The sequence below is a fragment of the Eurosta solidaginis genome, chromosome 4 (genome assembly GCF_040869045.1).
Source record: "Eurosta solidaginis isolate ZX-2024a chromosome 4, ASM4086904v1, whole genome shotgun sequence".
NCBI classification, from domain to species: domain Eukaryota; kingdom Metazoa; phylum Arthropoda; class Insecta; order Diptera; family Tephritidae; genus Eurosta; species Eurosta solidaginis.
The window spans coordinates 220,161,656-220,188,059 of NC_090322.1; the positions used below are offsets into that span (position 1 = coordinate 220,161,656).

Sequence of the window (26,404 nt, forward strand, 5' to 3'; positions counted from 1 at the left end):
GTCGAGCAATTTTGTTGTATTGCAAAAAACTAGGAAAAAATATGTGCCTACATATATCAGCTAGACGTTAAGAGAGAATACCGAGACTAAATGTGTATGTGAGGACAAGAGACCGCTTGCGAAGTGAATAGGAATGACAGGTGGATTTGCGTGCAATGAATAGGAAATTATATATTTCCGGTATACAAAAAAAAGGATAATAGCAAAAGTGTGTATGTCAAAATCTGCAAACATTCATAAACATAACCCAGCAAACAATTTTTGTTTTCTCATATCACCTTCGAACAAAATCATGACCAAGTATTACATATATTCAATTGATTAGATAATTGGTTTTGCTTAGGTGTGACCTAACTTCAATTATGACCATGTCAAATTTTCACAATGTCAATAATGGGCAAAACATTTAATTTCGCATGGTTACAATTTCAATTATGGAAATTATGACCATTGTGGATTTATAAAATGATCAAAAAGTAAACTTATATTACGCAAGTGTCTATAAGGTCATTACATTTGTTTCTCACCTGCACCTATCTAAGTGTTGGCAGCTGGTAAATTTACAGTTACATTTCATTATTCACGGCATATTTTTATAGCCAAGTGAAAAGAGAAATTGGTGCATGCCGGTAAAAATTGTGCGAGAATATTGGAATGCAAAAGTTGTGAATATGGAATTTTAAGAATTCGAATGCATAAAAATGTATAAGGGTCCTGGGAAGTTAGTATGCGAAGCGGAGGGGTGACATATGGTCAACGGTCATATCTTATGTTGATTTTAGACCACTCCAATGGCCACATAGTCAAAAAAAGGAATATATGAACGTCAAGCTTCTAATGGTAAAAATGTGCACGATATTGACCTTATGACTATCCTGCTTTTCCGAAATCGTCATAAGTCAACTATTTTTTTCTCAAGTGGCCATTTGTTATTCCAATTTTTTTGCCTGCGCCGCTTCTTTTTCTAATCCTTGTTTCATAAAAGTGCAAAATCAAAATAAAAGCTGGGCAAGTGAGGATTCTCTTGAAAAAAAGAACAACTTTAACTTACCGTTTAACTTATTCTGCAGAAGTTTTTCGTGTGTGAACTGATCTTAAATTTCTGTATATGGTTATTATGGTCTTTCTCTCGGAATTTTCATAAGGTCAAATTGAAGCTTTCTATATGGCAATTAGGCCAAATTAAGAAAAGTTATAGCATCAATTGACTTTTTGCCATTGGCGTTATGTCAAATTACCATGCGAAGCTGCTTTATCTATACGCTGGTCTTATTCCAGTGAAAAATATGATTAAAAATTGCGCCGGTGAAGATTTATATGAGTTAAGCATGCAATCTATGCTGCAAGCTTATTTGTTTTTGCGTTGTTTGTGTTACAGTAAAAATATGGTTATAGAAATGTTTACAAGATCAAATGGCATTCCTAAATAGCCACAAAGTCAAATTTAAAAAGCTCACTAAAGGCCAACTGACGCAATGATCGTTTCAAGTGGTCATAGGATCAATTGACCCTTTCTGCCGTTTACCTTATATCACTCCACCTTTTTTCTTTGCGCTAACTTGGATATGAATAAAATTTTACGTGAATGACACTTTTTATTTAAACATATGAACTTTCACGGGTATGCAACAATAAAAACATTGCTTTGCTTTTCATATGTGCATGTGTGTGTAAATCCTAGCCAGACTGTGAGTTGGGCGATGTTGTTGGCAAGCAACCATTCATGCGATTGTAAATCCATCAACTGACATTGGATAAACTTGAGAGCATTGACTGAGTGGCACGCTGCCACCCTGGCGCTTCTGCATGCGATTTTGCCATTGACAGCATTAAAAAAATGGAGTAATTAAAACTGGCTATTTAAAGGGCGAAAATATGGAATTTTCACTTTAAGACATTTAACATATTTTCCTACTCAGCTGTATACACTGATTACAGTCACTGTTTTTCAAAAAGTGCAACTGAGTATATATTGATTAGTTTCAGTTGAATTTTGGTTTCTTTGTGTTTTAATTCATTTTACATAGAACTTTCGTAGCTGTTGAGATTTAAACTTAAATTCATTTTTTTTTTTAAGTTTTACAACAAGCGAGGTTTTTCAAATTCAATGTATGAAACCCAACTAGCTACATGTTGAATATCGTTACACTTATTATCGCTATGTATAGACCACTGGTAGGTAGTATATGCAGAATGAAGTACAGTTCTACTGACGGGTTGGTTTTTAAGGCCCATATTATATTTTTGATTAATCCTGTTGCCCGGAATAGTTAGGCTACTGAATTATTTTTTAATTAAGAAAATCTATCTCTCTTTCTTCAGTTATTGTCTTTAATCCTTTAATAACTTTTAAACTTTACTTTCTTTCTACTTTTAGGACCAAGCTTTTGGGGCCTTATCAATCCGCAATGGAATATGTGCAATAAAGGGCGACGTCAATCACCAATAGACGTTGTTCCAGACAAATTACTCTTCGACCCTTACCTACGGCCGTTACACATTGATAAACACAAGGTAAGATATTTCAAGTTAGTAGATTTATAATTTTAAAATCTCTTTATTGTTGTTGTTAGCTTTCCAACCCTTTTGAGTCATAGTAGGACTGTTGTTGGAAAAAGTTGTCATTGCGCATTTGAAAAGATTGTTTTTGGTAAAATTCACCTACAGCGTGTTAAATTCTTGTTTGTTATCTTTGCACTTGTCCGGTCGCTTCTTTCATAACCTGCACTGTGTTATGATTCTCATACTTGTTTGCTTTTACACTCGTCTAGATCATTAGGTATAATCAGATTACTCCTAATCAACTTTGCACTGTAGTGCTGCCTTTTAGATTTTCCTATTTTATAAGTAATGGTACAATCCCACTTAAGATAAGATCACCCCGATTCCTTTATGAACTGGAACCCACATATTGGATATATCTATAGTGTCGGTAAATACAGCTAAAATTTTTCTACATGCAGCTATTTTCTTTGAGCTAGTCTGTGGGGAGCTGGAACTTTTATTCCTGCCCAACTTCAAAAAAATAACCAAATTACAAGTTATATTGCGGTCCTCGAGAAATTTACAGGCTTACCAAGTCGCGAGGACTTTTGCCTGAAACACACAACAATACGATAGAAATAAAACCACGGATTAGTTTAACAGATAATCAATTCGCAGAGTCAAAATACATTGGGTTTAAATTCAGATAAAGTGTTTCTGAAAAAATATTCTGAGTTTACGCGATCTTCAGTAAAATGCTGGAAAAGGTCGTTTTGCAAAACTTTTCTGCAGACGAGATAGGATGATATTCCATTTAGTAAACGATATATAATTATAAAGCGTTGACAACTTTCATCAAAAGCTTCAAACTCGATTCTCTGAGTACAGGTTTCCTGGTGTTCAAACTTTTCTCACGATATTGGGTATACAGGATATAAACGTAAAAAGTTGTTGATTAGTTATTAAAAATTTATCGACATGTTATGGAAAGTTATCAATTACATATCAAAAAGTAACCGACTTGTTATAGAGAAGGTTTCGATTGCTTTTCGAAGTGTTACCAATTGGTTATCGGGATCTTATCAATTTGCTATCAAAAAGTTATGGATTTGTTAATAAAACATTATCCTTTTAATATCAAAATGTGATCGATTTCTCATAGGAATGCTACCCATAGCTTATATCAAGTCGTTATGAACGACTTATCGGTTTTTTATGAAACAGATATCGATAAAATGTCACTATAAAATCGTTGAAACATCTATAACCCGGTTATAAAAAGCCGATAAGAAACCAATAGGAAAGAAAGCGCGACAATAGCAACCAGATAATAAAACGATAACTCACCGATAATAATTCACTGGCGATAATAAAACAAGAGCTTAACGGTGTCGGTTATTGCAGTTATGAAGCCGACAAAGCTCTTCTTAAAAGGCCCGAAACTATTTGCTTTTGGTATCTTGCATCTACTGTGATTTAACTTTGACTGCTGAGTGATCACTAGATAACTCAAAAACAGTACTTTTCTAGACGTTCAGCTGTACGATTGCACATCGAACTTCACGACTGCTTTGAGTACCAAGCCTTTTCTATTGATTTCTTACCAATTACCATCACTAGTTTACCTTAAAACGATACATTTAAAATGTTTTCAACTAACGCAATATTTCTAGCTGTATTTCAAGAACTACAGGGTTCATAATTTGGCAAGTTTAGTTCTTGAGGTATGTTAGAGTTTTTTATTAGTGGTAATCTTCGAAAAATAGGATTTTCAGCGCTTAAACCGTTGTTAGTGATTTCTCTAAATTAATTAAACAGAAAAAAAATAAAAAAATATTATTGAAGCTGCAATTTTATTATAGACACGCCCCTATGTAATTTAATATCCATGCCGATAGAAGAAATAAGCAACAAACACAATCAAAATGTTCCTCAAATAAATTTGATTTCCTTTTCTTTTCAATTTTCAACGCATCATTTTGCTGATTGTTTTCTTGTCTGCGCTCGACTGTGATTGCTTGATGGCATAACTTTGTCCGGCGATGACTGCCTTGCAACGACTGCAATGCGACTGCCTATTTGGCTAACTGACTATTTTTGTGCTTTTTGATTCGTTGTTTTTGCCTGACTGTGCTATCGCTCAGGTTTCCGGTACACTACACAATACAGGTCAATCGCTCGTCTTCCGCGTCGACAAGGACACAAAGCAACCGGTTAATATCACTGGCGGGCCACTCGCCTATCGCTATCAATTTGAAGAGATTTACATACACTATGGAACAGACAATAGTCGAGGGTCAGAGCACTTTATACAAGGATACAGTTTTCCTGGTGAGGTGAGTAGCCAACGCCTGAAAATGTGGCAAACAAACATTTTTTTTTTTTATTTAACAAACATTTTTCGCTTTTCACTGCTAATCCGCAATTACATTTTCCATTCACTTCCATTCTTCTCTTTTAAACACTTACAAAACCACACGCATACATACAGATTCAAATATATGGCTTCAATAAGGAACTCTATCACAATATGTCCGAGGCGCAACACAAATCGCAAGGTATTGTTGGACTTTCGTTGATGGTGCAAATTGGTGAAACGCCAAATCCCGAATTACGAATGTTCACTACCACATTTAATAAGGTTTTGTACAGAGGTAAGTACGTTGTAAATTTGCACGCTTCATATATATGTATGTATGTACGTATTAGATATGATTTGAATATTCGCCTTCTCTAACGCAAAGTTTAGCAAGGTTTCAAGAACGGGACAGATCGAGGAATGAAAATGGTGACCTGGTCGCGAACGTACAGAGTCTGCTAAAGTTGCGGAGGGAGAAATTCCACTCATTACTAGCTAAAAAGGGGATTCAAGGGGTTGGTAAGCTTTATAGCTTCAAAGCTTCCACAACCCAATTGTCAACCTCAACTACGCGAGGCGAATCCTGTTACAAATATGAATATATCATACACATGTTTAGCAGGCAAGGCTCTGGCGACCCCAAGTTCCTCATAGCACTAGGGGGTGGAGCGCGGTATGGCCTAGAAGGTTTAGTGTGGTCATATTAATCGTTCCCCAAATGGTCGGGCCAGTACTTTATGGTGCTTTGTTACCGGAACGTACTGGATTTATATCCAGCAAAGGACGATCAACATCGATAACACTCCCCAAAACCTTCGAGGAGTGTCTTTATCGTTTATATAACAACAACAACAAGTAACTAACAAGGGCTGCTTTGGACTTAGTAGGCAACTGGAGAGTAAAGTCCTCTCTCTACGAACAGAAATCATGCTCTAAAATTCGCTCATCGTACCTGATGTATGCTTTGGAATCATGGACGGTGTCGAGAGAAATGAATATTTATGGCTATGTCTGCGATGGGGATGGCGAGTATCGAAGGGGCATTATGATGAGCTGTATGAGCTTCTTGCATATATGAAGATAGTGCAGCAAGAAAAAGCCCAAACACTACGCTGGCTATGTAATGTTATGTATTTTGTGGTAGAGTACGGGGAGACATCCACTAAGTTGGGAAAGGCAGGTGGAGGAAGACTTCACCACTCTTAAGTCCCCCAATCAACGCCAGTTATCTCGAAACAGGTACAGAAACTTGCATAATAATACTTTAGGGAAAGAGTTGGTCCTCGCTCTTTTAACCGTAAAAAAGTGGCGAATTTTTTTCCTTTGCAACACAAGTAAAACTATAACTTCATCCACGTAACTACCCGAAGGTTCCCAACTCAAAGGACTTGATATCGGTTAGTCCTTGTTCTCTTTACCGGAAATAAATTGTAGGATTTAGCCTGTGCAGCATAAATAAAATTTTTAAGAATATGTCGATATCTGGCTCACTTCCCGGAAACAAAGTACGAAACCACATCACATAGGTAGCTATCCGAAAGTCCTAGACTCGAGAAAGATGTCCCGATAAACATAAATTCTTTAAAAATCGAATGTTTATCAGCCATGAAAAGCGTCTCTCTTCATCGAATTTAGCAGATGCCGTTCGGAGTTGGCATAAAAATTAAGGGTCCGCCAATATATCGGATAAAATAATAACCATCACATTTCCAATTAGAAGAAAGGTTTGGCCCTACTCTTCACTAATGTATAATGCGCTAAATAATTATCTATATGCGGCTTTTTAAATTAAACCTATACTTAGAATCGAAGTTCATTTAGGTCAACAATATAATAAGAGAATTATGTATCTACCGTAACTACCGTGCCCGACAGCCATTATCCTGCTCCAAATTTGGGTTTCCCTCATTTAAGAAAGGTTTCTTTATTCCTTTTATATTTTTTTCGGCCTATTCCTATCTATTATTCGCTTTAATTCTAGTCAATTCTCACTCCACTTCTCACTCCAACTCCCACTCGCACTGCCGGATTACTGTAGCGTTTTCCAAGCGAAAATAGTAGCCGTAATCAAAGCAGTAGAAACCCTGGAAGAAAATAGCCCAAGCTGCAATCGTGTTATTGACAGTCAAGCAGCAATTAAGGCAATAATCTCGCATATCACAGCATCTAAATACGTGTTGGGGTGTAAGCAGTCCCTGGAGAGAATCGGGACAGGGAGAAGCATACATCTATATTAGGTCCCAGGGCATATGGGAATAGATGGGAATGAAAAAGCGGATGAACTAGCTAAAAAGGGCGCATCCCTTGAAGCTTGCTCCGTATACGTCCCAATTAGACTTGGCGAAATTAAGCGAAGGCGAGAGGTGCACATGATCGACCAAGCAGGAAAGGCGCGGGTTCAAGCGCAGGGCTGTAAAGTGTCGAAGATTATGTGTAGGTCTTACAACCTTAGACTAACAAAGTTGCTTCTTTCATTAAAAAGAGAGGACTGTAGACTGATGACGGGTATTCTGACTGGATACTGCCTTCTGGCGTCACATGCCTTTAAATTAGCCTTGGTCACTGATAGCAGATGTAGGAAGTGCGGGCTGGGGGAGGTAACGATCGAGCGCGTTCTGTGCTCGTGCCCTGCGCTTGCCAGGCTAAGACTCCAGCTACTAGAAGTGATACAGCTGTCAGATCTAGAAACAGCAAGTGGCTTAAGTCCTAGGAAACTTCTAGTATTTGCCAATAGGACGGACTTATTTTATAACATATGTCCTTGTTTTTGATAGGGTTTTTCAGTTTGGTCGTTAAAACAAGCTTCTGGTAACACTACGGACTTATTCAGTCTATGTGAGGTCCTCATGGACCGGCCAGTTCAACTAACCTAACCCACTCGCACTCCCAGCGCAACAAACCCCACCACGCAACAGAATTTTTATTGTTTGGGGGCGTGGCCACGCCCAATTTTTCACAGTTTTATTTAACAAAATGTTAAATATTTTTTTCTTTGAACGCTTATTTGCATCCGCCGAAACTCTTTTTTTTTTTCGGATTACCTTAATAAGTATTTCCATATAGAAAGGTGTACATTTGTGCAGGTAAAAGATAAGTAGAAAAGCTATTGAGCGTAAATTTTTTAATGTCAACAACATGCGCTTCAATTGGCACCACACCAAATACACGCCAACGCTCATACAAACAAATCCACGAGAGCGTGTTTGTGTGTGTAGGTGAATGCGTGACGAATGGTGAAACTAACAAGGCATGGAAGTTATTTCCGGTCAACAAATGGCAATAGCAAAAGTAAAATTCAAATGCAAGTGAACTCAAGTCATATGGCTTTAGGGTTCATAAAATTATGTTCAAAGAGCGAACGGTGATGAATGAAATATTGTTGGGTGCAGGAAACTTACGCAAGACATGAGTGAGGCTGACCGGTAAGGCTTTTTACAACATTTGGATGATATTTAATACGCATAAATTTACAACGTTTGTATCTTCATGAATATGTGCAAAAATTAAAGTCTTTTTTCACGTCGTTGCTATCTATTGTGTACTTCACTTCAATCTAGAAGCAAATTGAAAGTGTAAGATCTATGATATACTAATTCTTATTTAAAATGTTTTTTCTTCTTTTCTATTTCTATTTTATCCTTCGGTTCTTAACAGTACATTTGACAATGACGTTGGGAAATATAAAACATTAAAGCTCAATTCAAAGTTGCATTGAACATTATAAGTATACCCAGCTGTAGCTTTCAAAAGTATAATAATTTACCACAACGACTACAGTTTTTTTGATATCTACTTATTGTTGTTTTTTATTTTTTTTCTTCAGCAGTCCAAAGAAAGCAAAGTTATATTAAATAACATCAAAACTCCGAAAAAAATGCATGGTCAATATTAGTTAGGTACATATGTCATTTTGGAAAAATCCTAAGCTTCTGACACATGACTACATTGTGTTGACTAACAGCTGAATCTGTTGCTTCTAGCTTCCAATTTCCAAACTTTGATCTATTTCCCTTTTCATGAGAAGACTTTATTTGTGGTTGGTCGGTTGCTGTACTGCCCAGACAGTGAGATCGGTACTAAGTAGCGCTAAACACTGTTTTGATTATTTTTCTCCAGGAATCTATTAGTTATCATGTATGACCATAACCTGATCATATTTTAACTCAAACCATCAGTTGAGATCAATAAACCTATTGAAGTCATTTAGGGAGCATTTTGATCATGCTTTTAGATCGAAAACGGGTGACACTTTCCTTGCAACCCTTCTATCAGCAACACTTACACCTCTCGTTCAAAGGGATGCCCATTATTTCCGCGTGTGGGCCGAATGGGTTGCGTCCTGTAATTGTGAATGTTATCCAAAATATTTATTTCGTAGAAAAATTAAGTAAATCATCTGTTCTTTCTGGGTTGTAGTCCTACAATTTTTTATACCCAGCTGTACTTGTACACTGGGTATTATAACTTTGATTGGATAACGGTTGGTTGTACAAGTGTAAAGGAATCAAGATAGATATATCAAAATCTTCCATATATCAAAATCAGCAGTATCGAAAAAAATTTGATTGAGCTATGTCCGTCCGTCCGTCCCTTAACACAATAACTTGAGTAAGTATTGAGATATCTTCACCAAATTTGGTACACGAGCTTATCTGGACCTAGAATATACTGGTATTGAAAATGAGCAAAATCGAATGATAACCACGCCCCTTTCTATATTGTAACGAATTTACTTGCAAATCCTCTTATTTGCCCTTCTGCTATGTTCGAATCACTAAATTGTTGAATAAATAACTCCAATATTGAATAATGGAGAAATGGCCTTTATTAAAGTACTTCACAATAACACTTATACTTTGCAACTTGCTTGCTTAACAACCAAACTGATTGACAGCTCAAATGAAATTCTACTATTGCCCGACAGATTGCGTGCTTAATCAATAACTGCTTGATAGCTCAAGTCAAACTGAATTCCGGCGCCTCTACATTTGCTGCCTTTTATACTTTCTGATTTCAACGTTCGCATCTTCTAGGCGCTTCCATTTCCAGAATCTACTAGTTGCCATCAGCTCTCAAATTTCTCAGCTGTAACTACAATTGCACGATTTTATAGCTTCTCTCATTGCATACTTTCAGGAGTACCTCAGATATATGCATGTGTTTGTGCATTGATTCTCCGCTGCTCGTATACGTACATGGTACATATGTGTAGACGCAATTATTCTTTCGTTTATGTAGATCAGGCATAGGCAAATTGGAAATGCAGATGTGTTAGTGAGAGCGCGATAATCGCGCACATTACTTGATGCATCGGTTTGCTTAGTTCATTCGCTTATTAGCAAGCAACAAGACAAGATAGTTTGTTGTTATATTTTTAATGCGCACAATGGGAAGCAAAAGGTTTATACAATTAAATACATTGTATTTGCGCAAAAGGGTTGGTCAACATTAAATAGTTTTCGCTTGTACGCATTGAAAAAATAAACAAACGATCTTTGCTTGTTGCTTGCTAATAACATTCGTTAATATTGCGAGCGACGCACACAATCGACGTTGCTCCGCCAAATGCTCAGTGGCTACTAAACTAAAGAGAATAAAAATACTTGTGAATTGAGTGTGCACAATTGTGCCGCTAAATGCCGATGCCTGATGTAGATACATAATGACTGATCTATGGATGTGCATGATGTCACTGTTTAGCATCGGCTTAGAGATAGCAGCACCCCTTAGTTTTGCTAATATTCGTAACAATATATATAACATTTTGGAAAACACAAAAAACCTGATTATTTAGTAAATAATACACCTAGAATGTTGAAATTTGACGTGTGGACTGATATTGAGATTCTTGATACAAATTTAAAAAAAAAATGTAAAACGGGCGTGATACCGCCCACTTGATATTATAAAATAAATTTAACAAATATTATTAATCATAAATCAAAAGTAGTTAAACCTATCGTCACAAAATTCTGCAGAGAGTTGCCTTTACTATAAAGAATGCTTTGAAGAAAAATTTACGTAATCATTAAGGACCACGTCCACTTTTATATAAAAGATTTCTAAAAGGGTCGTGGATGAATAAAATAAGCTATATCTTTGCAAAAAAGGAGCTTTATATCCATGGTATTTCATTTCCCAAGTGGATTTACAACAATAAATGGGAAAAACTACAAATTAATAATATGGGTGTGGCACCGTCTTTTTATGACTAAGCAATTTTCTATGTTTCGGGAGCCATAACTCGAAGAAAGGTTAACGGATCGTGATAAAATTGGGTTACCAAATTTTTTCTATAGCAGGAAATATTTCTAGATCGGTTAAAAACCACGCCCACTTTTATATAAAATATTTTTAAAAGGGTCGTATACGAAAATAATAAGCGAAAAATAGCTTTGTATCAATAGAATTTTACTTTCTAAATTGAATTATAACATAAAATTGGAAAACGCTAAAATTTTTGAAAAATAGGTGTGGCACATCCCCTTTTTTGTGTAAGCAATTTTCAGTGTTTCGGGAGCCATAACTCGAAGAAAAATTTACATATCGTAACAAAATTGGGTACACATATTTTCGTTATAGCAGGAAATATTTCTAGTAAAAATGGATAAGATTCGTTAAGGAGCACGCCCTCTTTTATATAAATGACTTTAAAAAGGGTCGTAGGCAAAAATAATAAGTTAAGTCTTAGCGAAAAATAGTTTTGTATCAATCGTATTTAGTGCCATTATAACAAGAAAAGAGACAAAATTCAAATCTTGAAAAGTGGACGTGGCACTGCTCCTTTCTTACAATGCATTTCCCAGCGTTTCTGGAGCCATAACTCGACCAAAAATTTGGTCCATATGTATACTTATTAACAGGAAATATTTTCGGTAAAAATGGACTAAATCGGTTAAATCGTCTTCTTTTATATAAAAGATTTTATAAAAGTGCATAGAAGCAGGTAATAAGCTATTTCCAGTAAGAGTTGGAAAATTTCGTTAATAACCCTGCCCTTCTTTTTATACTCAGTTGAGCAGAGCTCACAGAGTATATTAAGTTTGATTGGATAACGGTTGGTTGTACATATATAAAGGAATCGAGATAGATATAGACTTCCATATATCAAAATAATCAGGATCGAAAAAAAAATTTGATTGAGCCATGTCCGTCCGTCCGTCCGTCCGTCCGTCCGTTAACACGATAACTTGAGTAAATTTTGAGGTAACTTGATGAAATTTGGTACGTTGGTTCCTGAGCACTCATCTCAGATCGCTATTTAAAATGAACAATATCGGACTATAACCACGCCCACTTTTTCGATATCGAAAATTTCGTAAAACCGAAAAAGTGCGATAATTCATTACCAAAGACAGATAAAGCGACGAAACTTGGTAGATGAGTTGAATTTATGACACAGAATAGAAAATTAGTAAAATTTTGGACAATGGGCGTGGCACCGCCCACTTTTAAAAGAAGGTAATTTATAATTTTTCCAAGCTGTAATTTGTCAGTCGTTGAAGATATCATGATGAAATTTGGCAGGGACGTTACTCCTATTACTATATGTACGCCTAATAAAAATTAGCAAAATCGGAGAAGGACCACGCCCACTTTTAAAAAAAATTTTTTTTAAAGTAAAATTTTAACAAAAAATTTAATATCTTTACAGTATATAAGTAAATTATGTCAACATTCAACTCCAGTAATGACATGGTGAAACAAAATACAAAAATTAAAGAAAATTTCAAAATGGGCGTGGCTCCGCCCTTTTTCATTTAATTTGTCTGAGATACTTTTAACGCCATAAGTCGAACAAAAATTAACCAATCCTTTTGAAATTTAGTAGGGGCATAGATTTTATGATGTTAACTGTTTTCTGTGAAAACGGGCGAAATTGGATTGGTTTATTGACACGAAATATAACTTTAGAAAAAACTTTATAAAATGGTTGTGACACCTACCATATTAAGTAGAAGAAAATGAAAAAGTTCCGCAGGGCGAAATAAAAAACCCTCAAAATCTTGGCAGGTATTACATATATAAATAAATTAGCGGTATCCAACAGATGATGTTCTGTGTCACCCTGGTCCACATTTTGGTCGCGATCTGGAAAACGCCTTCACATATACAACTACCACCACTCCCTTTTAAAACTCTCATTAATACCTTTAATTTGATACCCATATCGTACAAACGCATTCTAGAGTCAACCTGATCCATCTTTATGGCTATATCCCTAAATGGCGTCCACCTATAGAACTATGGCCCACTCCCTCATAAAATACTCTTTAATGCCTTTCATTTGATACACATGTCATACAAACACATTCCAGGGTTTCCCTCGGTTCTTTTTCCTACATGGTGATTTTCCCTTATGTTGTCACCATAGGTCTCAACTGAGTATGTAATGTTCGGTTACACCCGAACTTAACCTTCCTTACTTGTTTTCTTTTGGGTGAGTCCGTGAATTGGCAGTTTCGAATATCGGTTTTGTTGAGAAAGGTAAATATTTTTTTTTTAATGATGTAAGTGCTCGATGCATCGGGATTGTGATGTCTAATGAAGCACCGTCATTGCCGTATAATTTCCTGTGATACGGTACCCATGTGAGTAAAATCGCCTCAGAGGACGTAAATTGTGAATACAATGCTATGAGCGCTGCTTGGCTGTCTCAATATATGCATACCTCTCGACCACTTACAGAATTATCCCATAATAAGCACCAGCTCCTCTCTTCTCTAGTAGATCTGCTTGATGGATACTAGCTGGGTTGGATGGATGGAGCGTGGGATGCCTAGGCGGTTATTTGATAGTTTTTGTCAAAGTTCAATGTTGACCAGCATCTAAACTCTCTAAGTGTAAGGGCTGAGCTAAGACTAGTTTTTATTATCGACAGTGTTTTTTTAGGATAAAATTTCAATTACAATTTCATATTGCCTATATTTCTTCTTATCCTTTGACAAACAGTTGAGAATAACCAAAGCACCCAAAATCCTTATAAAAGCAAGCATGCAAAATATGCAGAAAAATCTCCATTTGCTTGATTTTCAACAGCATTTATTCCATAATCACCTTTAGTGCTACCAATACGAATGGAAACTAGCAAATATAATAGCAACTACAACAACAATAACACAAATAAAGTATATTTACCTTTACGCTTGATGTCCACTTTTGTGCCTGTGCAAAATTATGCGCTGCCAAATGCAATAAAAACGCCCGCTCATAATACAATAACATGGCAGCAACAATTGCAATTGCCACACTCTCTGCAATCGCCTGCCACTTTAAATGGCCAACAAGTCAACGACGACGACCGACTATATGGCATGGCATTCGTGTCATTTAAGACTTTACCTTGCTTTACCAACGCCGCTCAATCCTTGTAAATGAACTGAAATACAGACAAGTCAATCAGCAAGGTCCAACGAACCTGCAGACAAGCAGTCCACAAATGTGGCGTTCGAGTTGTTCAGTTTCATGTTACAGGAAGAAATAGAAACAACCGAAAGTGGCAGTTAAATTTTTTTCATTACAAGCTTTCTTAATACGTCGTCATGCAAAGTATTGGGTAACGTTTGAAATGAGCGAATGAAATGCCATATGATGCACAGTGGGATTTTTCGAGAAAATCTTTACAAATTAAAATTAACCTAACCTAACCTCTACGGTGCTGATATCCAATAATTGATACAATAGGTGGGATGAGGAAAATTAAAAGGGGAGGTAATGAGAATGGGTTATAAAAAAAAAATGGCAAGTGAGGGTGAGCATATGAATGATAGGGGAAAAAAGAGGGGATGAAGAAATAGAATGAGAGATCAACAACATAGCGATAGATGCGCGGGAATGTATGTGGAAGAAATAGAGACAGAAGAATATGAGAGGTAGATGACAGACGGTTTCAGAGAGGTATATAGCTACGAAAACTGTACGACTTTGTCTTGTACTCAGCGTATTTTATCCTGGGTATTAAAGTTTTAGCCTACGCGGATAAAGTACTAATTGGCATGTACACCGACGCGATCGCCTGTATCGTGAGTTTGTCACTTTGTTAGCTAAGTATTAGGATGGAGACCGCAAAACTTGGCGTAATCCCCACAACGTCAAAATTACTTTTCTAAAGCTCCAAAGGTGTATCTTTGTGATAATGCCAAGGGCTCTTTCGAAACTGGCACAGATTCAAATGGGCTTAGAGAGCTCGGTATTCCAGGTTAGGAACAAGTGTACAAATTCTAAAGGCCGGAACTTATTGCATGGATACCCAAGAAATTAGTTTAAACGACCGTAAAGAACGCAGCTTTTCTGTATCGAGAGTCGTTAGAGGTGGAATAATATGTGAAAAATTAACGATTTTTCGGTGATGGGATGTCAGGGCGGCTAGAATGTGATCTGCAAGTGCGACTAGAAGGTGATACCGAGCGATTTCTTTATCTTAGACGTGGTCATTAGGTAATCATAGGCTTCGGATTTCGAAGCAATCATTTATAGTAATTTTTAATGAGTTATATATTACCAGAGTATTCAATTCAAATTATAAGATACTCTGGAAAAATGAGAAGCTCACTCATAGATTCAATATCTCAGATCTCACTGGCGGCTTGAAAATGGCGTGTGGATAAGGAACGGCCACATTCATATATTTTTGTAGATATTTCGGACTCATCAAATATGTTCAAATCAGATCGGTACCTAGGCAAGTAAACTTTAACTGCAGTTGTATGTTTGAAAATGCATGGCATTTCCCTGATTTGGCATAAGTAATAAATAACAGGTCAACGGAATGGATGATGAGGCTAAAGAAAGATGCAAGCATTTGTAGTCCTGCTAAGTTTCAGAAAGCTTGATCTGTAACTGTTTTTTCTTCAGGCACAGATGAAATAGTTGCAACATTTAACGGGCGCTTGGCGTCCATGCGGAATGAATGGAATTTGAACACAATATCTGGTGTAGCGGCTAATATCTTTCAAGAGCAAGAGAACGTGCGATTGTTCAGCGCGCTGTCGAAGCGAAATAATATTTCGTTAAACAACCCTTTTCGAGAACTTCGCAGAAAGTAAGGATGTTAGGCCCAGAGGCTTCCCGCCTTTTGGAACCCTTGTCAGTTTGTTTGTAAGAATTGCATTGATTCAAGTACTGTGGTATTAAAACAGCGCCAAAGCAGACTTGCGGCTTCAGCGCATTGACTAGCGGCATAGTCTTCAAACAAGTCAGAGAGATGGGCATCAGTTCAGCGATCCGATCGTTACGATATACTTATCCTCATATTATTGGGCACATCTCCACTTCAATTAGTTTTTATGACTATCAAGGGCCAAGAGTATAAAAAATCAGCAAAATGGAGTTGCTCAAAGCAGTTCTTATACACCAAAGAGCGTATCGCAATTGTCCGATAAATAACCGTAATATCAGGTGTTTCTCGGCGGACGCCGATGTGTGGTGGTAGCATGTCTGCCTACCACACCGAAGATCCTGAGTTCAACTCCGGGGCAATGCCACATCAAAAATTTGGAAAACAAATTTTTTCAATTAGAAAAAAGTGATTCCAAGCGGAGCTGCCACTCGGCATTGATTTGCCAAATACCCGAGTGTATTTCTGCATGAAAAGCTTCTCAGTGAAAACTCATCTGGCACGCCAACGTCGTTCGGAGTCGGCTTAAAACTTGTCGGTCCCGTCCAGCTAATTTTGGAAAAATTAAAAGGAGCACGACGCAAATCAGAAGAGGAGCACGGTCTTAAATCTTTTCGGAGGTTATTATCAGGTGTTTCTTACTGTTTCACTACAGGTGTTTCTTACCACAACTTTTTCAGCGTATTGTTCACCACATCAGTTGATATTTTAACCATTCGAGTCGACAATATCACCACAGTGCCTATTTGTTTCAATATGGGTGTATATAGTATATGAAAATATGCCTGGAAAAATAAATGTTTGAGTCAGAGCACGATTTTCAAAAAATAAAAAATAAATAATAGAATCAAGCAACTGAATATACAGCTGAGCGTATGACACAAAAATTGGAAAACTGCAAAAACGATAGGAGGTAGTTAGCAGACTTAGGCCCGTTTTTTCAGTACAAGTTCAACTCAGTTTTTCAGTTAAACCACATTTAAACTTATTCTGAAATTTTTCAATCTACTTTAACTAAAGTTTAAGCTGAGTTTAAGCAACCGATCTGGCAGTGGTAAACTCTAGATAACCTATCAGTTATTTGCTTTCGTTCGAAATGGCGTCGAATATACCCAACAAGCATTTGGGCTTGAGCTCCATTAGAGCTCATGTTGATAACTAAGCAAAAACCTAAAGAGTTGTTTCGAAAAAGTGGCTCAACTCGAGAATCATAACGTGCTCAGCAAAAGACGGAATTTTTTATAAAGCAAAAAATCCTATTACTTAAGTTGAAAAAATTTAATTCCGAACTTGTGGTTCTCTAACTGGACTCAAATGTAAGATTCCATACTACAGTATTTTCGCAAAAATAAAATAAAACATATACAATTTATTTTTCATTAACAACGCTTCATTACTGCTATAAACCAGGTGTTTATTTTTCACAATAAACAGCTGTGGATTTTAGATTTTTTTCAACTCCACCTCAACTCGATATCCAATGTGGATATCAATTGGAGAAATTTGTTGAATATTCATTTGAGAAATGTACATTTCTCTAAATCTCTCAAAGGTTGGATTATAGTTTGATAATGATAATAACGTTGGAGATCAACTCGAGAACTCTAAATTTTCCAAAATTTCTTAAAGGTTGGATAGTGACTGGAGAGTGGATTCGGATCTCAACTCGAAAACTATGTGTTTTAAGAATAATTAAATAATGAAGTTGGATATCACCTACCGAACTAGATGTATATTTCGCTGGAGTAGTTTTTTTTTCATGTTTGTTGGGTAAACAAAGTCCAACTGTTGCCGTATCTACAAATTATCTAGATAATAAAAACGCAACGTTGGCGCACAAAAAAAGCTACCCCAAAGGCGACCTTAAACTTTGAATGAAAAACTGCTCAGTAGTTTAACTGTAGTTTAAATTTGACTAGAGTTTAAGCAAACTTAGTTTAAGCTTAGCTCAACCAACTACAGAAAAACCGGGCCTTAGTGGTATAATGCTAAAATTCAACATCACCCTCACAATAAACCGCGGCAGCAATAATTTCAAATGTGTTACCATTGCTCGAATTGGTTAGTCGTATGAATATTTCTAATTTCCACGGAAATATAATTTAAATTTAGTGTTTGTAAATTGTTAATACTGAAGAGGCCAACTCACATTATTTTCTTTTTCTTTTAGGTTTTTCCACGCCTATAAGACATATATCAGTACGTTCACTGTTGCCAAATACCGATCACTACATCACCTATGAGGGATCCACAACGCATCCCGGCTGTTGGGAGAGCACCGTATGGATTATTATAAATAAACCAATTTATATTACAAAACAAGAGGTGAGTAACAATAAAAATTAATTTAGTTAATATATTACCAATATACACACACACACACATGTACGTCCTAATTAGTGTGCGTTTAATCCGCAATCAAATGCGTGAATTATATATAACAAAACGCAAGCGAAGGCCACCAAGACTCAAAAAATAATCAAAGTCACAATGAAAAAAAGAGTCAACAAAGTAAACAGACAAAAAAGCGTTCGAAAATGAGAAATATGTAATTATTATGAGCTTAATTGTTGACCAATTGAACACAATTAACCGCAACAGCAAATTTGTTTATATGGTAGAAAAAAGATGATACAAATTTAATACTGCGTACATACATATAGTATTCAATTGACAGATAGAAATTAAATATTCATGCAAATAAACACAAACACTGATCAGCTGGTGGTTGTTTTAATAAAATTACTATAATTATTAAATTTCACAGTGGGACTTCAATTGACACTTGATTGGGTGCAATTATCTACTGCGAGTATTTGCTTATTATCTATACAGGGTGATCCGCAATTGCGATTGAATACTTCGCCCACGTAAGCATTCCTTGAAGAATGACGAACAAATAATATTATATAAATTTTTTTTGGGTTTCATACAACTTTTACCCAAAGTCGATACTCGAAGCCCTCATATGAGCCGATTTTCGCTCATAGTAGCAAAGTATGAACTTTTTCTGAAGTTTTGGGGCGTTTCAGTAATACTTTTGAATTATTCTTGGACTCGATTCGAGACTATCTCGGGATTTATTTGAAACAGTTTAATGATCACTTCAGAATTATTTTAGGTATCGTTTAGGGACAATTTCTGATTTTTTTTCTCGAGACCATTTTGAACTCATTATTAGAAAGTTACAGGGTCATTTTAGTACCACATTGGGAATGATTTTGTTATCATTTCAAAATTATTTCGAAATCAGCCCGGAACAATTTCATGATCACTTCGGAATAATTTCACCCATAATTTCGTGGTAACTTCTGAATCTTTTCAAGGCCATTTCAAAACCAAATTGGACTGTTACAGAGTAATTTCTGATTGTTTTTAGGTATTCTTTCGGAAAAACTTCTGGATCATTTCGAGAACAATCCCGAAGTGATCTTTAAATCGAAATAATTTCGTAAATAACCCAGAAGTTATTCTATAACATTCCCAAATGGTTTCGAAATAGTTTGAAAATTATCCAAACGGTTCCTAAACTGCTCCAAAGCGGTGGATTCGAAATGATTCGTGAAATAATCTCAAAGTGATCCTGAAACTGTTACAAATTGTTGGGTACCAAACAAACATTGCAAAAAAAATTAAAAAAATTCGTGGCAAGATTTTTGTTATAGGTTCTAAAGGTATTTATAGCACAGTACTTTAATTTGAATACAGATTTTCCAAATTGATTCAGATTGTCGAGATATTTTGATCTAAAATTGCGACAAACGCCTTTTTCTGGTACATCACAGACCGACAAAAATCCCAACAAATTTTGTAGCCAGAAACAGGACTATACTTTCTCGTAGGCCTGTGTTGAACCTGAATCTGGCCCAAAACAAGCCCGGTACTTCAAGCGTGTGAGATATTCGAACCTTAAAATGCAAAAAACTCCTTTTAGTTCGATATATTTGAGGTCAGGCCACTACTGGAAAATTTTATTTATTTTTAAGATCATTATTTCTCCTAAAAGTACCACTTCTACCCTTTAAAATGGTGCTTTTATAAGAACTTTTTTATGCTTCTGAGAAATTATCCATTGAATTCACTGAGTTTGCCAATTTTTGTCGAAAACCATAAACAAATATATACATATGTCTTCTTTATTGAACTTTTATTAATATGATCGAACTTCCCAACTCGGGTGAGGGAAACAAAATTTTTCAAAACGCAAGAAAATTTATCTAACATTCTTATTCGTCTTGGTCGTGGGAAAAGTACTAAAGTGCAGTTTTAGATCACCCTGTATAGTCAAGTTTTAAGCTATTGCATAGATTTTATCAAAAAAACTGTAACGGATATTTGTCAAAAAAGGTTCGGTGTTAGCAACAGCCAAACACATAAAATTGGATCTCTGTCATAAAGTTAAAGTTAAAGTTAAAGTTAAAGTTAAAGTTAAAGTTAAAGTTAAAATTAAAGTTAAAGTTACAGTTAAAGTTACAGGTAAAATTAAAGTTAAAGTTAAAGTTAAAGTTAAAGTTAAAGATAAAGTTAAAGTTAAAGTTAAAATTAAAGATAAATTAAATTTAAAGTGAAAGTTAAAGTTAAAGTTAAAGTCAAAGTTAAAGTTAAAGTTAAAGTTAAAGTTAAAGTTAAAGTTGAAGTTAAAGTTAAAGTTAAAGTTAAAGTTAAAGCTTCTTATCGGTCACCACGCTTAAAAAGTGTAACTTTAATTAATATCAAAGACAAAACTTGAATATCAAAGAAAACAAAATGTTGCATAAATATTATAATTGCATAAGTTGATGATATGCAACAGCTTTACCGCGGCAGTCCCAGAGTGCCACACGTCCTTTTTTGTGTGTGTGAGGCCTTTGCCATCAAATAGGCATAAAGCAAATTTGTCCAAATTAACTTAATACGGAGCTTCGAATACAAACGAAATATTTTTTGTAGTACAAAGAGAATGGATAAATAAAATTTGAGGAATAAAAATTTGAGGCAGACGTTCTACGAAGCTTTGCAGGATGTCTCTGGTTTACATTCGAAAGTATCTAACAGGTGCCGCTGTGGCCTTATCAGTTTTTTCCTTCAACATTAAATTATCTTTTTGTTATGCAAACAGCGTGTCCAAATATCCAACCGATTTTCAGGACGGTAGCTTCACGTGAGCTTTCGTCATATCATAAGCAATTGATAGTTTTAGGACAGTCGGCGGATTCCCATCCCATCAATATAACTTAGAATTTGTTCGGTGCTGACTAGTGATACTCGTATTATATGTGTGCTGTATATCATTCCCTAAAAAAAATTTGGAATATTTGGGCCCACGAGGAGGTGTACAGCATACACACACAAATGTAATAGCTCTCGAAAGTACACAGCCTTTGAAATTGGACATGGCACGCCGTCCTACAAAAAAGCTCAGTTTTTCTCTAGTCGGAATCTGCTCGAGGCAAATATCCACCGCACGCTTCTGAGAGTGAGAGTGCGGCTGGGAGTAAATGAGGGAAACGAAAGGGATTTGAAGTGGAAATATGAGAAGAAAAAATGGAAGAATGAGGAGTTGATAAAACAAAGGGAGATGGTAAGTCCGAGGACTATGAGAATTGGTGGAAGGATGGCAACTGACGTGTGGAATATTCTTTAAAACAACATTTTCTAAATGGTGAAGAGTTTGAAGATTCGAATACCCCAGCGTAGGTCTTAGAATAGGTCAACGGTAAGACATGTCTTTCGCAAAAGGCAAATAAATCTCACACACCTGAAGGTACGACTGACCACTCCCGCTGTAGTTGGGATAAATTTTCTGGCTAGTACCGTAATACTTTCCTATACCTTGGGGAATGTGTTTGCGGTAACAACAAAAACATACACTAGCACTATTTCGAATCATAAAAATTGGTTCGATAGGTTATAACGAACTCGCTTTTAAACTATACAAACATCGAACCAAAGAATTGGGAAAAGCATGAATTAAGTTTTATGCAAAATATTATAGGATGAGTGTATGCTTCTACACTCTAGCGCTTCTGGGTTTGTTCATTGCCGTACATCTCTTCGCTAAATTTCATCATGCGATCCTCGTCCATAAAAGATATTGCTGCATCTTCTCCCTAATACTCAGCATATATCTCGGATTGCAGTACTCTTCCCTTGGTATTTAGCCTTAACCAGCTGTATTCTACATGCGCCCTTGGCCAAATAGCTGATCCATCCCACGGCGTATAACCTCCCGCAGCGTGCTAATCAGAGGCCGATCTAGAAGTTCACCGGGCAAGCTTTCGGGTTCGATCTGGCGGCACTTCGGGCCTCCGACTCTTCAGCACTACACCAGCCGGATTTTTTGTCAACCCCTATGAGCTCGTTCGTGCCTTTTCCCGGGTCTAATAACAAGGACTGGTCTTACCGTGACTCCTTTAGGGGAGATAGCTTCCTTTCGGCTTTTTTAGAGAGCTGATCTCCTGATTAGTAATTTTTTTATTATTACTTTTAAAATTCATTTTAGAAATAAGGTTTTTCAATTAGAAGAAAATTTTTCTAAGCGGGGTCGCCCCTCGGCAGTGTTTGGCAAGCGCTCCGGGTGTATTTCTGCCATGAAAAGCTCTCAGTGAAAACTCATCTGCCTTGCAGATGCCGTTCGGAGTCGGCATAAAACATGTAGGTCCCCTCCGGCCAATTTGTAGGGAAAATCAAGAGGAGCACGACGCAAATTGGAAGAGAAGCTCGGCCTTAGATCTCTTCGGAGGTTATCGCGCCTTACATTTATTTATTTTATTTATTTACTTTTAAAATTCTTCATGCTACAATTCCACGAGCAGCAGAGAGAGGAAATGTCAGCCCGAAAAGATATTCGCATTGTCCGTGTGAGGTTAACTAACATCGAAGGTCGACCGGTGTTCGATGCACTCTATTAGAGACCGTGCTATTTGGATCTTCGGCACGGGTCATAGATATCTTGATACTAAAAAGGTGGTTGGTCTATTGTGATAGCGCCTCTCGTAGTTATAGGAAACAAAAACGAAGCTCACGATGATTCCATTCCTTTAACCTGATTCTGGAGAAAATTGCTGGTTTATGCATTTGAAATTTATATCATGTACCTAACAAATCCGACTGCAGATCTGCCTTCTCGAACTTGGATGATTGAGAATAAGACGACATGTTTACTTTTATTCGGGAAATAATCCGTGCGTTCGCGTCTTGGCAGCCATATCGTTGTTGAGAAATAAAAACGGAGAAATGGGAAGGACTACGTCCATCTGAGAACCAATGATAACAGCGAAAATAATATCAGCCTTACAAATATTTGGCTAAAATCGAGAAGTGAAGTCCTCTAAACACTCTTGCCTTTAAGTATTCTATTGGACATCAGAATGTAGTAGACGGGAAGACCTCCTGAATAGGGGCAAGAAGAAATAGGCCATTGGATATTCTCACTCGCCACCAGTTATTGCTAACACATCTTTACGGGGAAGCATATGTACATATGTACACTAACCTGGGTCGATTTGTATGGACGAAAGTTAACCTATATCGCGCCATCGAATTTTCGATAGGATTTGGGCTCAGGAAAAAAAGTTCCACTACGCGTACCCAAAAAAATAATTTTTGAGCCTGCAAAAAAAAATCGATTTTTCGACCAAAATTCTTCTAAATCTCCATAAAAGAATTTTTTTTTTTTCAAAAAACTGCATTTACCAATTTTGCATTTGCCAATTGACACGAAAAAAATATATAAAAAATGATTTGGAGCCTTGAAAATGAAAAAATGCATAAAAAATCAAAAAAATCGTTGAAATTTTGCAGGCTCAAAAATTATTTTTTTGGGTACGCGTAGTGGAACTTTTTATCCTGAGCCCAAATCCTATCGAAAAATCGATGGCGCGATATAGATTAATAAATCGACCCAGTCTAATGTACACTTACTGAACAATTTTTCTTTAATGGGGTTTTTTTTATGATTAATCGAACAAGAAGTGGCGCAAGTGATGAAATTAAAGAGTTTTTATGCCTTCATTACCACACTACTGGCGCTCCATTTAAATATAATTACGTGTTAAGTGGTTGTAATTTGTTTAAAGTATTTTATGGATGATTGTTTTTTTCATCATATTTTAACAACAATTGCCATTTCATTAATGTTTACAATCAACAAGAACAAAAAGGCATTTACGCAAATATACATTAAGCTATATATATGCATACATACCCTGTAGGGAAAATCGCTAATTCTGAAAAATTGCGATAAAAGTGCAATTCGACATTAGGACAATGTTCTAGAGATTGCAATTTATCTCTCTCTTTTTATACTCAGCTGAGCAGAGCTCACAGAGTATACTAACTTTGTTCGCATAACGGTAATCCGTCACGGCATAAACTTATCGAGATAGATATAGACTTCTATATCAAAATGATCTGGGTGAAAGAAGAAATTCACTTAGCCATGTCCGTCCGTCCGTCCGTCCAACTGTAAACACGATAACTTGAGTAAATTTTGAGGTATTTTGATGAAATTTGGTATGTAGGTTCCTCGGCGCTCATCTCAGATCGCTATTTAAAACAAACAAAATCGGACTACAACCACGCCCACTTTTTCGATATCGAAAATTTCGAAAAACCGAAAAAGTGCGATAATTCATTACCAAAGACGGATAAAGCGATGAAACTTGGTAGGTTCGTTGACCTTATGACACAAAATAGAAAATTAGAAAAATTTTGGAAAATGGACGTGGCACAGCCCACTTTTAAAAGAAGGTAATTTAAAAGTTTTGCAAGCTGTAATTTGGCAGTCGTTGCAGATATCATGATGAAATATGGCAGGCGCATTACTCCTATTACTATATGTGTGCTAAATAAAAATTAGCGAAATCGGATGACGAACACGCCCACTTTCAAGTCAAATTTTAACAAAAAATTTAATATATTTACAGTATAAAAGTAAATTATGTCAACATTCGACTCCAGTAATGATATGGTGCAACAAAATACAAAGATAAAAGAAAATTTCAAAATGGGCGTAACTCCGCCCTTTTTCGTTTAATTCGTTTAGATTACTTTTAATGCCATAAGTCGAACAAAAATTTACCAATCCTTGTGAAATTTGGTAGGGATATAGATTATATGACGGTTACTGGTTTCTGTGAAAATGGGCCAAATCGGTTGAAGCCACGCCCAGTTTTTATACACAGTCGACCGTCTGTCCTTCCGCTCGGCCGTTAACACGATAACTTGCGCAAAAAACGATATATCTTAACTAAACTTAGTTCACATACTTATCTGAAGTCACTTTATCTTGGCATAAAATATGGCCGAAATCCGACTATGACCACGCCCACTTTTCCGATATCGAAAATTACGAAAAATGAAAAAATGCCATAATTCTGTACCAAATATGACAAAAGAAATGAAACATGGTAATTGGATTGGTTTATTGACGCAAAATATAAATTTAGAAAAAACTTTGTAAAATGGGTGTGACACCTACCATATTAAGTAGAAGAAAATGAAAAAGTTCTGCAGGGCCAAATCAAATGCCCTTGGAATCTTGGCAGGAATACTGTTCGTGGTATAACATATATAAATAAATTAGCGGTACCCGACAGAAGATGTTCTGGGTCACCCTGGTCCACGTTTTGCTCGATATCTCGAAAACGCCTTCACATATATATATAATTTGATACCAATATCGTACAAACACATTCTAGAGTCACCCCTGGTCCACCTTGTTGCGATATCTCGAAAAGGCGTCCAGCTATAGAACTAAGGCCCACTACGTTTTAAATAATCATTAACACCTTTCATTTGATACACATGTCATACAAACACATTCCAGGCTTACCCTAGGTTCATTTTGCTAAATGGTGATTTTCCCTTATTTTGTCTCCAAAGCTCTCAGCTGAGTATGTAATATTCGGTTACACCCGAACTTAGCCTTCCTTACTTGTTTACCTTTCCTACAACTACGAATTACTATGCAGAAATTTAAATCTAACGCGATTTTCGGTGGAACGTATTTCTGTGCTTCCAAGCCAAATGGAATTTCCAAATATTGATTTCAACAATTTTCTTTCAATTTTCCATATGCTCCTAACTTTCTTATGACTCATCTGGTGTTACGTATATTGTTATGAACTGCCAAAGTTCTACAAAGTACGTCAAAAATACAACCTCTTTGACGCTGCAGCTTTGTTCACAAACTAAAATCTTTGGTTAATAGTTGCCGTTTACCCTGCAGGGGTTATACATACATATATGTATGGTATATCTACATAGTGAATGCATTTACATGCAAATGAAGTTTATTGCCATCAAATGTAGGGCATAGCGGAAACCGATAAAAATTCAATATTAAATATTTACACTTGGAAGTGATTCGGCCAGTCAGTAATAAAACCGAAGGTAATAAATAATTATTCCTCATACCAAATGCATAACAAACAAGTAAGGGCAGAACTGTCTTCGGCTGAGCC

The 26,404-nt window shown here is 36.3% G+C and overlaps 1 protein-coding gene across 1 annotated transcript in view; it reads left to right on the top strand.

Annotated features, from left to right (window-relative positions):
- CARPA (Carbonic anhydrase-related protein A) overlaps nt 1-26,404 on the top strand; it is a 160,719-nt gene that overhangs the window by 127,878 nt on the left and 6,437 nt on the right. Inside the window, exons 3-6 of the mRNA XM_067779682.1 lie at nt 2,378-2,514; nt 4,629-4,820; nt 4,976-5,138; nt 18,130-18,284. Coding sequence (XP_067635783.1) covers nt 2,378-2,514; nt 4,629-4,820; nt 4,976-5,138; nt 18,130-18,284 — 647 coding nt within the window. The remainder of the gene's footprint in view (nt 1-2,377; nt 2,515-4,628; nt 4,821-4,975; nt 5,139-18,129; nt 18,285-26,404) is intronic.